The 12,259-nt window shown below is 47.8% G+C and overlaps 1 protein-coding gene across 1 annotated transcript; it reads left to right on the forward strand.

The window, feature by feature from the left end:
• Window positions 1-286: 286 nt before the first annotated feature.
• TCEANC2 (transcription elongation factor A (SII) N-terminal and central domain containing 2) lies at window positions 287-4,094 on the forward strand (the record flags this gene model as incomplete). Its single annotated transcript, XM_009709079.1, has 3 exons — window positions 287-428; window positions 1,786-1,979; window positions 3,843-4,094. Coding segments are annotated over 3 exons (525 nt in total), but the record flags the coding sequence as incomplete, so codon positions are not given.
• Between the last annotated feature and the right edge of the window lie 8,165 nt (window positions 4,095-12,259).

Genomic DNA, 12,259 nt, shown 5'->3' on the forward strand with positions numbered 1-12,259 from the left:
AATTCAAAACACTTCTCTTCTAGCAGACATTTGCTGTTATGTGCCCTAAGTTTGGCAGATCAAGGTGAAGCATCTCGCTTTGCTTTCTAGTTTCAGTCTTGATATGCAGTAGGCTGCTAATCTCAAGCACATACCCATCACTCCAGGCCATCATCTATTCTGTGCTCTATTCATGCCGTAATCAATAATTCATGTGTTGACAACAGCCCCATTAGCTGAGATGAGGTCAGTGTCCGTATTTATCATAAGAATATTCCACTTTCCTAATGGCTTTTCTCTTTTCCAGAGAGTTGTGGTTGTGGAAGACATAAAACGATGGAAGTCTATGCTTGAGCTTCCTGGGCAACCGAAAGAGAATCTGATCGAAGCTTTGGAGGAGCTGAAGAAGAAAATACCTTCCAAGGAAGTGTTACTTTCGACAAAAATAGGTACATCTTGTCTGATCTAGACTGTGAATATTAGGCTGTCTTGTGTCTGCTTGGCTTGTCAGTACAAAAGAGGCTAGCTTGCAAGCTTTTTAAGAAACCAGTGTAGCTGCCAATAAAAAATTGCTGATATCTAGCCTGCAGTTTTCAGACCTTGTACTGAAAAAGTCAGCTATCCTCTAATTCCTCCCAGGTTGCCTGCTTGTTACCAACTACTGCATCACCCCTTCTGTGGTCAAATTTTTGAAGAGCTCTTCTTGGGCACCTTATGCCTTCTCCTGCTATCTGTCAGGGGCACGGCAGGGTGCTCTCTTACCATCCGAGACACGGCTCATCTATTTGACCTGGCTGAATCCTCTGAACATGCGGGAATTTCTCCTCAGATTGGCCCAGAACTGCATGCTGCATCCTTACGCTGAGAAATCCCCAGCTGATGGGCAGGTCCATGGAAATGACATAGCCCGATGCCTGGCTCTTTTCCACAGGACTTGGGGGAGGGATAATGTGAGACCACATGGCCCCTGCCTTTCCTGTGTATGGTGAGCATCCTGGCGTGAGAGACAGTCGTGCTTTGTTTGCCATTAGAGCAGCTGGATCTCTATTCAAAGAGCCCCTCCTTGCCTTAGAGAAGGAGATGCGATCCGCCCCTTTCCCCATACTTCTGAATTGTCATTTCATTTGCCGTATTCAGCTTATTCAGGCTTTTCCCGAGATTTTTCCCAGCGCCTGCCTGAACGCGGCTGGCCTGGAAGAGCCACGGAAGCCTAACAGTGACATCTCCTGGCCAACAGCGCTAGTGGGCAGAGTGAAGTACCCTGGTGGAAGAAGATCCCTTTTGTCTCCTCCCAGAGGAAAGCCTCTTTTGCAGTGACAGGCCCTGTGGATTGGAAAGATTCTGCTTGGCATCGCCGTGGTGTTTGCCTGTTAAAATGAAAATGCTGTAGCCCTCACCAGCAACATCTGTTTCCTTAAAGAGGTTTTCAATTTAGAAACAGCATTCTTTGTAGGCCAATCTTAAAAGCTTTCGCCAGATCTAGTATCTATGTAGAAAATTAACGCAGCCCTGTATTACATAAGTGTCGCCTCACACCCTGGTGACTTGGGAAGGTAATTTTCACATATATAGGTCAATTCCTTGCTAATTGCTCAGGCAAAAATCACTGCAGAACTCAAGGAGTGAGAACTTCAGGCTTAATTCCTAATAATTTTATATTTATATTTGTGTCAATGCTGTGGTTGTTTTGCTGACACTGCCTGAATTAAAACTGTGTGTGGCTGCTTTAGCACCGCTATGATTTGACTGGTGTCCATTATATTTTGTCCACCTACCAAACCTGAAGGAACAGTTACTGTTTTCCAGGTCACACAGTGAATAAGATGCGCAAACATTCAGATCACGATGTGGCCAGCCTCGCCAAAGATATTTACACGGAGTGGCGAACTTTCATCAAAGACCATTCAAACAAGCCCTCAATAGAGGTCAGGAGCGATCCCAAGACAGAGGCTTTCAGAAAGAACGCACGGAAGCTGCTTTGTGAAGCCCTGGATCTAGAGGTAGCGTTCAGATCCATTTGTCTTTGGCTCAAAGAGTTACTTCTTGCAGGAACAAGATAAACAAACCTTTCTCAGCCACAGCTACTGTAAAGCTGGTCTTGCCTGCAGAGCCGGGATGAGACCAGATGATCTGTTCCTATTTTCAGTGATTTGCTGCACATCCCTATTTATAAGTAGCTTTGTGTTCAAGGTAGATAATTTTTTGTTGTTTTTAACCAAGTAAACATGCTAATTGTAAGGGACATGTATTTGTTTTCATTTACATAACCAGTCAACAGAATAGTTATGTATATCTACTGCAGTTGAGCTGTACACAAGAGAAGGAGGAAGTTAACAGAAGATAAAGTTTTTCCTACTAAACAGCTGTGAAAGCAACACTGGGACCTTTTGGGTGTTTCATATTTAAGTAATTAAACATTTGTAAATTTAAATCTATTGCAAAAACAGAGAGGCAAGGTTGACAGTATATAAAGTGGTGATAAATACCAGATCCCTCAGGTATCTTTAAGTAAATGAACAGTGCTTTGCTGTAAGGCTTAATGACTAGTTTGCTTGGTCTATGAAATGCCATAATAATTATCCTTTTTAATTTATTCATTAATTATCCTTTAAATGGCAAGTCAAGTGGTAAGCACTGGAGAGTTTCAAAGCTATGTGTTTCCTAGCTATGAGAAAAACCTCTCCAACTTGCAGTGCATCTGGACTGAGGCAGCACAAAAGGATGGTTTGCTGCAGGAAGGCCTCAGAAAGGTGGGAGCTCACCTTTGCCAGGCCACTGGGTCCAGCTTAGTTCTTGGAAAGCGTATCAATGCATGTGGTAAGACTGGTAGTAAAGTCTGAACACAGAGGGACATAAAGGCTATGGTGCCACCCTAAAACAAGTAGTACTGGGTAAAGCAGAATTCCCTCTGAACAGGACTCATCTGAAAGCACAGCAAGGAAAAATACCCTCCTAGCTTACAGCTACCACCATATGTGCACGTGGAGCTTTCAGCAGCAGATGAACAGCATATGTAGGCAGGGGAGCCACAGAGGTCCAGCAAACGGGGAGCAGGGACACCTGAGAGGCTGACAAAAAGGAGAAGGGAAGATAGGGATGAATGGATCCAAGAGGCTTCTAGTGCTGGTCAGCAGAGGGGCAGTTTAGTGATGGGGAGCCAAAACAGAGTGGGCAAAGGACTTAGAGGAATACTACTTGGCACACTGCGTGCCAGGCTGCGTGCAAAGCATGGGAGATTCCCCATCACAAAAGGCAGAAGTTAAATTAAAACCATTTCTTGATGGGTGGGGGATTTTTTTCTAAGCTGTGCTAAATTACAGGGTTTGGCACATGTTGAAGCAATAACTACATAATTAACATTTAGCAAATCCCTTTCTGCATTCTTAATTACATCTCCTTCTACACACAGAGAGCCCACATTTCCCTTTATAGCACCAGGCAGAGTTGCCAATTGTTTGGCATGTCTTAGAGTTGCTGTTGGAATCAAGTTTAAAATAGTATCCAAGGTACCTTATATCAGCAAGATCAAAAGTGAGCTTTATGGAGACAGTACAATGTAGCTTATAATTGCAGTTAAGCTTGATACCCAAAGCTGGTTGCAGATTAGTTTCCTGTTGTGATGGCAAAGTACGCCACCCAGCTGGAGATGTGGATTTGTTCCCTGCTACTGACCACGTTGCCTTGTTCCTTAATTGCTAGGGTGGAATTAAATTGCTCTTCCTGTTCCACTTGTGCTGGGAAGTAGATTTCCTTGAATCTAAGCTAATTAATGAAGAAACACTGAAAAGCACCAAACTCCAATTTCAATCAGTTGGTCTCCTTATTAAATGTAAAGATCTAATTTTGTACTTTGCTGTTTTCAGATTGATCACCCACTGGCTGAAAATATTGAGCGAGAAGCTTTTCATCTCTCTTCCCGTCTCATTAGCGCACCGTATCGCAGAATGGTGCGAGCTCTTGTCTTCTCGTTAAAGCACAAACCTGAAATCCGAGCAGAAGTCAAGACTGGCACGCTCACTGTCCCCACATTTGTACAGAGCCATAAAAAGTGAGGTGTCGTGCTTGATCCTGAGTGAGAACTTCATGTGCCTACATCTCTGTGGAACTGGGAACCCTTTCTGTCATGGGGGGAGTGCTGAAGTGCTGACAGTGTGACTCGCCTGGCACCACTCCATGAACAGGGCTGCTGAAGACAAGAACTACTGATGATGACAGTGGTGCTGCAAATCTAACTTGGTAGAAATCCGTGTGGGCTTGTTGCAAGAAAAGTTTCTTCTACTCTGCTGTGTATTTTCCTGCTACAAAGCCATCCTTGCTGACTCACCTGTTTCTCACTTCTGCCCGTTTGTCATACCTCAGTTTAGCTCCATCCCTGATGTGGATCTTCAGGTGTAATCATAAAGGATATGATAAACAATAACACAAAGGAGCAGCTCTGTGCTGTGCTGGTAGGAAATACTGGGAATTCAGGGTAATTGGTCCATGGGAGGAGATTTCCAGTGGATAACTGCAAACTCTAGTTAACCCTAAATCAGCCACGTCTGCTGCAGCTGGGCCCTGCCTGTGGCAAGAGCTGGCTGTTTTGCCAAGCCAGGTGATTTCTCTTTGCTGCATTCCAGAGTTGGATGCAAAATGGGTTTCAGTAACTTGCTATCCGTTATTCCTTAGGCTCTGTCATTGTGCGATTGTGGGTATTTTCTAAAGCCCTGGGGTGAAAATCAAAAGCCCTGGAGTGTAGGTGCTATCTAATGCCTCTGCTGTTTAACAGGCAGCTCACTTAAGACTTCCATACCTCTCTCATGATTTAAATGTGGTGCTTGTTCTTACTGTAACATGAAAAAAACTTGAAATGAATTTTCTAAATAAAATTAGGTTCTAAGGAAAACATTCCTTTTAAAGGCTTTTTTCTTCCAAAAGGAACATGGTTCAGAATGATTGTATGAACAAATTCAAGCAACAAACTATTGTTTAAATTCCTCCTACTTATTAAAAACTGGAAATCTCGCCTCTCATATTTGCTCTGATTTCTTTAGTGCCACAGGTCATCTTGTTCTCCATCAGCTATTATTAAGGCTGTGACAAGCACGGTGTTTCTCTACTGTTAGGTAATGAAGTGCTCTCTGTTCTGTGTGTGTGGGTACGTACACGAGGGACTGGTCACAAAACTTCTTCTGAGTTATCAGGGTAAACAGAACAAATGTGGCGATGAGTGAAACCTGCCTATTCACAGTCATGGGAATTGAAGTCTTAATATACCATAAGGAAGTGTCTTTTGATCAGTCGTGGTCAGCACTCTTGTTTCAGAAGAGTCACTTAAGGACAAATAATGCAGTGGGAAAACTATGAATTAGTCTTCATTCAGATCTTTCCCCTAAAACGTGACTGACTGTCATGTGGACCTGCTAAATACTTTTTTCTTCTGTGCACACTAGAAGCTAAAGAAACATCCAAAACTTACCTGAGGTGTTGAGCTCCATAAATTTAATTAGATAATTGCAGGTTCTCTTAAAAACATCTAAAGCCTGTTGTTTGCTTGAGCCAGTGCAAGACCATTTTTTTTCTCTACGCATTGTGAAGGTATCTTCAAAGAACTGCCTTTTCTGAAAACAGTGATGCTCTGGTGTACAGACATCTGATTTGTAGAAAGTTAAGGTTAGGTGTGTTGGAGACAATATGAGAGAGAAACTGGCAGATAGATGGGTGGTGACTATATGGATAATACATCAATGAAGACTTAACACTTGTTGACCAGGCTGTAGCAAGAGATGTGAAAACCCTCAATTTATTTCTAACAAGTAATATCAGCTCCATTTCCCACTTAAATAACTTCAAACTGCACAGCTGTAATTGAATTCATGTATCCTGGACTGTCATGGAAGGGGTTCAGGCTCCATGAATGACCTAGCTTTTGCTTCCAGGGCTGCAATGCCATTTATTTTCAGCTTTCTCTTCCTGGTGCTGGGCTGTGTTTTCTCTATTTAGGTAATGTGTGAGAAGCAAAAAAAATTCTGAAAATGAGGAAGTTCTGGTCTAATGAAAGCTCGGCCAGAGAAGTTTCCCACACAGGTCAGATAGAGTTGGAGAACTTTGGCTTATCTGAACACACAGCCGGTTTATGCTGTGCTGTGCGTTGGTTTCCAAGACAGGTCTAGGAATCGCCCAAATTGTTTGTGATGCACGGTGTGGGGTAACAACTGAGGACAATTGCTATCTGAAAGTGTACTGCTCTATAGCGGTGGCAGTTCTACTCTGAAAGCAGCAATTCAGCGAGATCCACTTTTGTTTTTACAGTTTTGCCCTGGGAACCAACTGAGAGAGAGGAAAGTGATGTGGATGATTCTTTCCCCTCTTGCTAGTAAACAGTCCTGTGGAAGGGATACCATTCATGACACAGCACTAAAATTTAAAAGCAAGAGCAACATAGATACAAACACAGATATAAACAAGGTCCAGAGTACCCCTCTGTTGTTTGTAACGTGGAGGAATAGGAAGGTGGTGGGGAACGCCAGCCTTGTCCTCGGGGTGTATTTATAAAAAAAGCAAAACTACAACCTGGCCTCACCTCCTCCTTTGTGCATCCATCCCTTTGGAAGTGGTGCAAGCCAAAAAGGACAGAGCCGCCGTCGGGTCCAGAGTACCCCTCTGTTGTTTGTAACGTGGAGGAATGGGAAGGTGGTGGGGAATGTCAGCCTTGTCCTCGGGTGTATTTATAAAAAAAGCAAAACTACAACCTGGCCTCACCTCCTCCTTTGTGCATCCATCCCTTTGGAAGTGGTGCAAGCCAAAAAGGACAGAGCCGCTGTCGGCAGGCCTGTCTCGGGTCGGTGGCTGTAATCTTGCAGACTGTCCAAACATCACCTGGGGTTAGCGTGGGTCAGGCTGTGCCTCCCCACGGCCGCAGGCGGCATGGAACAACTCAGGGGTGCATGTGAGCTCTTCGGCTCCGCACAAACTACAGGCTCAGCCTGTCCCAGGCCATCAGATTCTGTTTCAGGATATAAGCAAAGCTCTGCCAGGCCCATCTCTTCCAGGTGACTTTTCCCATGCTCTTTCCTGGTCCCTGACACCTTCCTTTTCTGAGCAGCCTTCAGGGAAGAGATTTTTTTTTTTTTTCTTTTTTAAATCTACTTTGGATACCTTCAGCTCTTTAGGGCATGCATTGCAGGGATGGTTTTTTACTTTATTCTCAATATATGCCAAATATTTTTCATTTGGGAAGTAACTTCAGAGATGCAGAGTTACTACACACGAGGAGAAAACTCTCCTATAAATTCCCTCTATTTAATGGCTAATATTTTTGCCCAACTTGTTTTTTGAAGGGACGGAAGTGTACAGCTCTGGGTCCAGCTCTTCTATTTTGATGTTAAAGCTGGCAATAACATTTGAGTTGAAAATTCACAGACTCAGCTTTGCATAAAACTGACTGTCTGGAGGAACTGGAAGACTGACAAGGGTTGGACTCAAGACCCACAGGACAGGAGGAATGCAGGAAATAAGGGAATGATTTAAGGACAAAAACAGAAAGGAAGGTGAGGAAGGAAGACAAAAACAGAGATGAAAAAGCAATAGGCCAAAAAGGATTTCATTTTAGAATCATAGAATCATTATGGTTGGAAGAGACCTCAAAGATCATCACGTCCAACCATGTACCCAACACCACCATGCCTGCTAAACCCACCAAACCATGTCTTGAAGCGCCACCTCCCTGGGGAGCCCGTTCCAATGCCTAACGACTCTTATAGTGAAGAAGTTCTTCCTAATATCCAACCCAATTTTCCCAAAGGGTGATGCTGAATGTGACAACAGGATATTTGATACCTGGCAGCAATCAAGTTTTTAATTACTCTATAAAGACCAGATTCTCCCTTTGGAGCAACCTCACCTGCACAACTGCATTTATTTATGCCTTAGATTACCTACTGAATCAGTTTGCTACTCCTCGGTTCTTCCTTCCCTCCCCTGGCCAATGCAGCCAGTGGGAAGACCAAAGCTGTGCGGCTCATGGATAAACCAGGAGGCCAGGGGTGGCCGGTTCCCAGCGCTGTGATCCCTTCACCAGCTGGAGTTCGGGTCACCTTTGGAAATCCCTTGACATAGAGGGTCTGGAAGGGCACAGGCACCTGAACCCTACAGAGCGCATCGCTCCCAAGGCTGGCCTGGCTCTGAAATGTCTGATCAGCTACAGTTTGGCAAATCCACTCACTCAAATCCTGCAGGACCCCCACTAGCTTGGGTTCCCATGCCACATGGGTTACACATCGAGCTGGAGGAAGTCATGGCCCCTCACGCATCCTAAAGTTTGGCCTCACAGGCCCAGGCATGCATTTCACCTAAATTCTGCTTTTTCCTCCTCTGTTTTTCCTTGGCAGCCGCTGTGCGGTGCAGACCAACCGCAGGGTACCAGTAAGGCACGTTACAAAGTCAGGGACACTCCACAAGCTCCTGTCTTCATGCTGGGGAAACCCTTTTAGATTAAAAGAGAGGATGAAAGAGCTGAGCGGTGGCTCCCTTGTGCTAGGTTTCCTTGGCGTGGTACTTTTGAACAAGCTGGTTCCCTTTTTACAGGGCAAACATTAAAGGGAGGAGGCACCCAATCTGGAGAAAGGTTCTTTTTTTTTTTTTCTTTTTTTTTCCTTTTTTTTTTTCTACCAGATTAAGCCCAGCCCACTGATTTCTTTCAGTGAAAGAGTACATAAAGCTGGCAGACCTATAGAGACCTGCTGCACCCAGCAAAAAGAGGAGGGAAGCATCTTCTGGAGGTGAGTGCCATCTCCTGCTTCCCCTGCCCGTGCTGCTGGTGCTCGGGGAATACAGGGTGGGCTTGTGGCAGCACCGGGGGGATGGAGGGGGAATTCCTCCCTGCCACAGCTGGCTTCTGAAAAACAAGTTTGGGAAGGCACCAGGCGACAGCTTGCTCCGTTCCCCATCAGCAGGCACAGCTCAGGAGAGCTTTGTCGTGCCGCAAATTACTTGGGTGAAAGAAGATGGGAGTAGACAAGACCCTCCCTGTCCTTCAGAAAAGACAGTGTGCAGCAGCTCACCCTTTTTCATCTTTTAAGAGGCTCTTCAAAGGTTTCTCCACAAAGAACACAAACTTTTAGATCTCATTTTCTTCCCTGGCAGCCCTGTAATATGAAAGGTTTGCTAGGCTGGCCCCAGATTAACAGATGTTAAGGCAAGGAGCAGCCACAGATGCCTTTTGGAGCCCCGATCATTTGAAGGAGGCTCCAGAAACTTCCCTCCCAGGGTATGTTAGCACACCGTGGGGACAGGAGCAGAAATTGGGGGCTGGAGCAGAGGAGGGATGGAGGGAAGCAGAAAAGAAGAGGTAGAGGGTGGGAAACCCATCAGGGAGTTCCCCAGCCCGGCTGGCCGCAGCCAGCAAACCCTTGCTCCTCGACGCAGGGCACGGCACCAGAAACACAGCGTCTCCCTTGCTGCTTTAAATGGCTGAGGCACGTTTTAAGCATTTTAATGCCAATGAGTGAGCCCTCCCATAGCAGAGATCATCTTGTGGAGGGTACCACAAGGGCTGGAGAGCCCTCCTGTATTTGTTTAAACACCTCTCTGCACAGGTGTACATATTGCAGGATAAATCCTCCTGTTCAGGCAGGTGAACTGGCATCTCACAAGAGGGGAAACTGAGGCACAAAGGGACTCTGACATGCCACGGGATGCAAGAATAAGGGAAGCCTGCGCCTGGGTTACACTGCAATTAATGATGCTCTAATTCTTCTGCTGGCAGTCCACTGAACAACATTCACGGTCTCCGTCAATTAGACTAGATTATGGGATAATCCTTGCTAATTATATATTATTATCTAACAAGCAGTTATCTCCCTCTAAAGGGTGCTCCTATAATGGACAAACACTGCTCCTTTAGCACAGCCAGCCCCAACGGCAAAAAAAAAAACCCACAACAAAACCCAAACCCATTTCTGCTGTGGCCAATATTTTGCCTAAGCTGAATTTTTCAGATTGCAAACACTGCACTCCTGTCCCAGACAGAGGGAGGAAGAGGAGGAGGAGGGCTGCGAGATGCAGAGCCAGCCGAAGAGGCAGGGTCAAATCCATGCCTGCCAAACCTGCCGCAAAGGAGTGACCGTAAGCTCAAAATCCAGCTATAAACTCTCCCATCCATCATGGAGCAAATGCCCCCTTCAGTCTCCACGCACCAAAACCCCTGCGAGCAGGGGAGGAGGACGTGGCTGTCCCCAGGGCTGCGACGACTGGGAAGCAGGGTTTAAAATAAGCTGGGAAAACAACTCCTGGTAAACACCATCGTTACATTTTTAATTGTCCATATGCTTGATCCATTATGTTTCCCCAGATGGCAGAGCTGCTTCGCTACTGCCTCCTCATCTGTGCCACCACGGCCAGCATCTCCGGCGGGGACCTGGACCCCCAAGGTAGGGATGCCCTCGCAGGAGGCTGGCGTTGCCCACCCCAGCAGGCAGGGTTAACTGCTTCCCTGGGGAGAGGGGCTTTGGTTTGCAGGGGAGGGGGACTTTGCTTGCGGCCAAGGCCAAAGGGTTTGGAGGCTCCTGTTTGCCTTATCGTTGATCTGCATCACGGGACTTCAGTCCGAGCAGGGATGCCGTAGGGAGAGTGGATGGCCGAAGGCTGGGCGTGAGTCACTGATGGGGAGGGAAAGAATCCCAGGAATGAGGTCTGAAAGCCACATGGCTCAAGAAAATAACTTCAAGGCTTTCTACTGCTCCCCCATCCCGACTTTCCAAAGCTCCTTTGCCATTTTACATACTTGACGCAAGCAAAAGCGACCTGCCCAAACTGTGGGCTCGGCCAGAGCAGAAAAGTACCTGGAATCCTCCTTGTGCTTTGGCTTTTATTCATTCCTATGTAGGAACAAATCCATGCTTCCTCCAGATCTAGAAACAAATAACCCCCTTTTGGGGAGCCCAAACAAGTCCCCGTTTTGCAGCCCAGTGACCCCCTGCAAGCAGGGCTGGAGGTGCTCGCACCCACCCGGCAGGTTTTGCTGGGACGGCCGAAGCGGTTTCTGTCCCCACCTGCCCCTTTTGCAGCTGTTACGGTCCCCATCCTGGGGACAGGGGAAAGGGAGGGACGTGCTCCTGGTGGCCAATGCCACCACTCACACCGATACCCCAGCCAGCAAAATCTGCCAGCTCCGAACTCGTTACGCCGCTTCCCTTCTCCCACTGAGTGCAGAGGATGACCAGGCAGCCTGGGCAACTGGGACCAGTAAGTGCCTTGTTGCATCCCAGTCTGTGGGGGCTCCTTGCCCTGACCGGCACAGGATGGTGAGAACCACAAGGAGATGAGGGAGTGAGCTTCATCCCAGACCCATCTCCATTTAGGCAGACGCCCACCTTGTCTCCGGGGTGCAGGGCTGGGACCCGACGAGGGCTGTCACCCACCCTGGGCTCAGGCTCCGTAACGTGGTGCTATGGAGGGGGCTGACAGTTCCCCCTTCCCTGTCCCCTCCATCCCCGCAGGGGTGCCCGGCCACCCAGGCGTGAGCTGCATCCTGCTCTACCCCAAGCACATGTGGTGCCGCTGGCCCCCGCGGGCCGGAGCCCCGGCCAACACCTCCCTCCGCCTCCGGTACAGGATGAGGTAGGTGCTGGAAAGCCTGGAAACCTTATCCTGGCTGGGAAACACCAACTGCCATGAGCGGGAGTGGCTGATGGGAGGGATGGTGTGGCTCAACCCATGGCGTGGGGTGTTTTCCCTTCTCCCCTGGGCATTTGGGGGGTACCGAAATGCCATGGCTCACCCCCTCCCTGTAACAGGGCTTGGGGAGGTGTTTGCAGGGTTGTTTTTCCACCCACAAATAGAAGGAGAAGTTACGGGGGTGGCTTCGTGCTGGGATGAAGAGCAGCACCACCTTCATGGGGCCGCTCGCCTTGTACCCACGGTGGTTTTGGGGGGCTGGGGACACCAGCTGGCCCCAGGACATGCTGAGGGAGGAGGCTGCCGGTATCCTCACCACTTCCTTGGGGTGCAGGGGAACGCCAGAAGTGGACGACTGCAAAGACTACATCACCGCCGGCCCCAACTCCTGCTACTTCAGCCGGGAAAACTTCTGCCTCTACGGGACGTACGAGATTTGGGTGGAAGCAGAGGGCTGGGCATCTGAGAGGCTGGTGGTGAACACGGGGGACATCGGTGAGCCCATGGCTGTGCTGGGAGGGAAGAGGGGGTGCAGGTGTGTGAAGCCAGTGGTACCTAACAGAGCAGGCTGGGGCGGGGGATCTCCCTCCCCAACACAACCCCCCTGTTCTCGGTCCATCACCGG

This window comes from Cariama cristata, unplaced genomic scaffold (assembly GCF_000690535.1).
Source record: "Cariama cristata isolate BGI_N322 unplaced genomic scaffold, ASM69053v1 scaffold21721, whole genome shotgun sequence".
In the NCBI taxonomy this organism is placed as follows: Eukaryota; Metazoa; Chordata; class Aves; order Cariamiformes; family Cariamidae; genus Cariama; species Cariama cristata.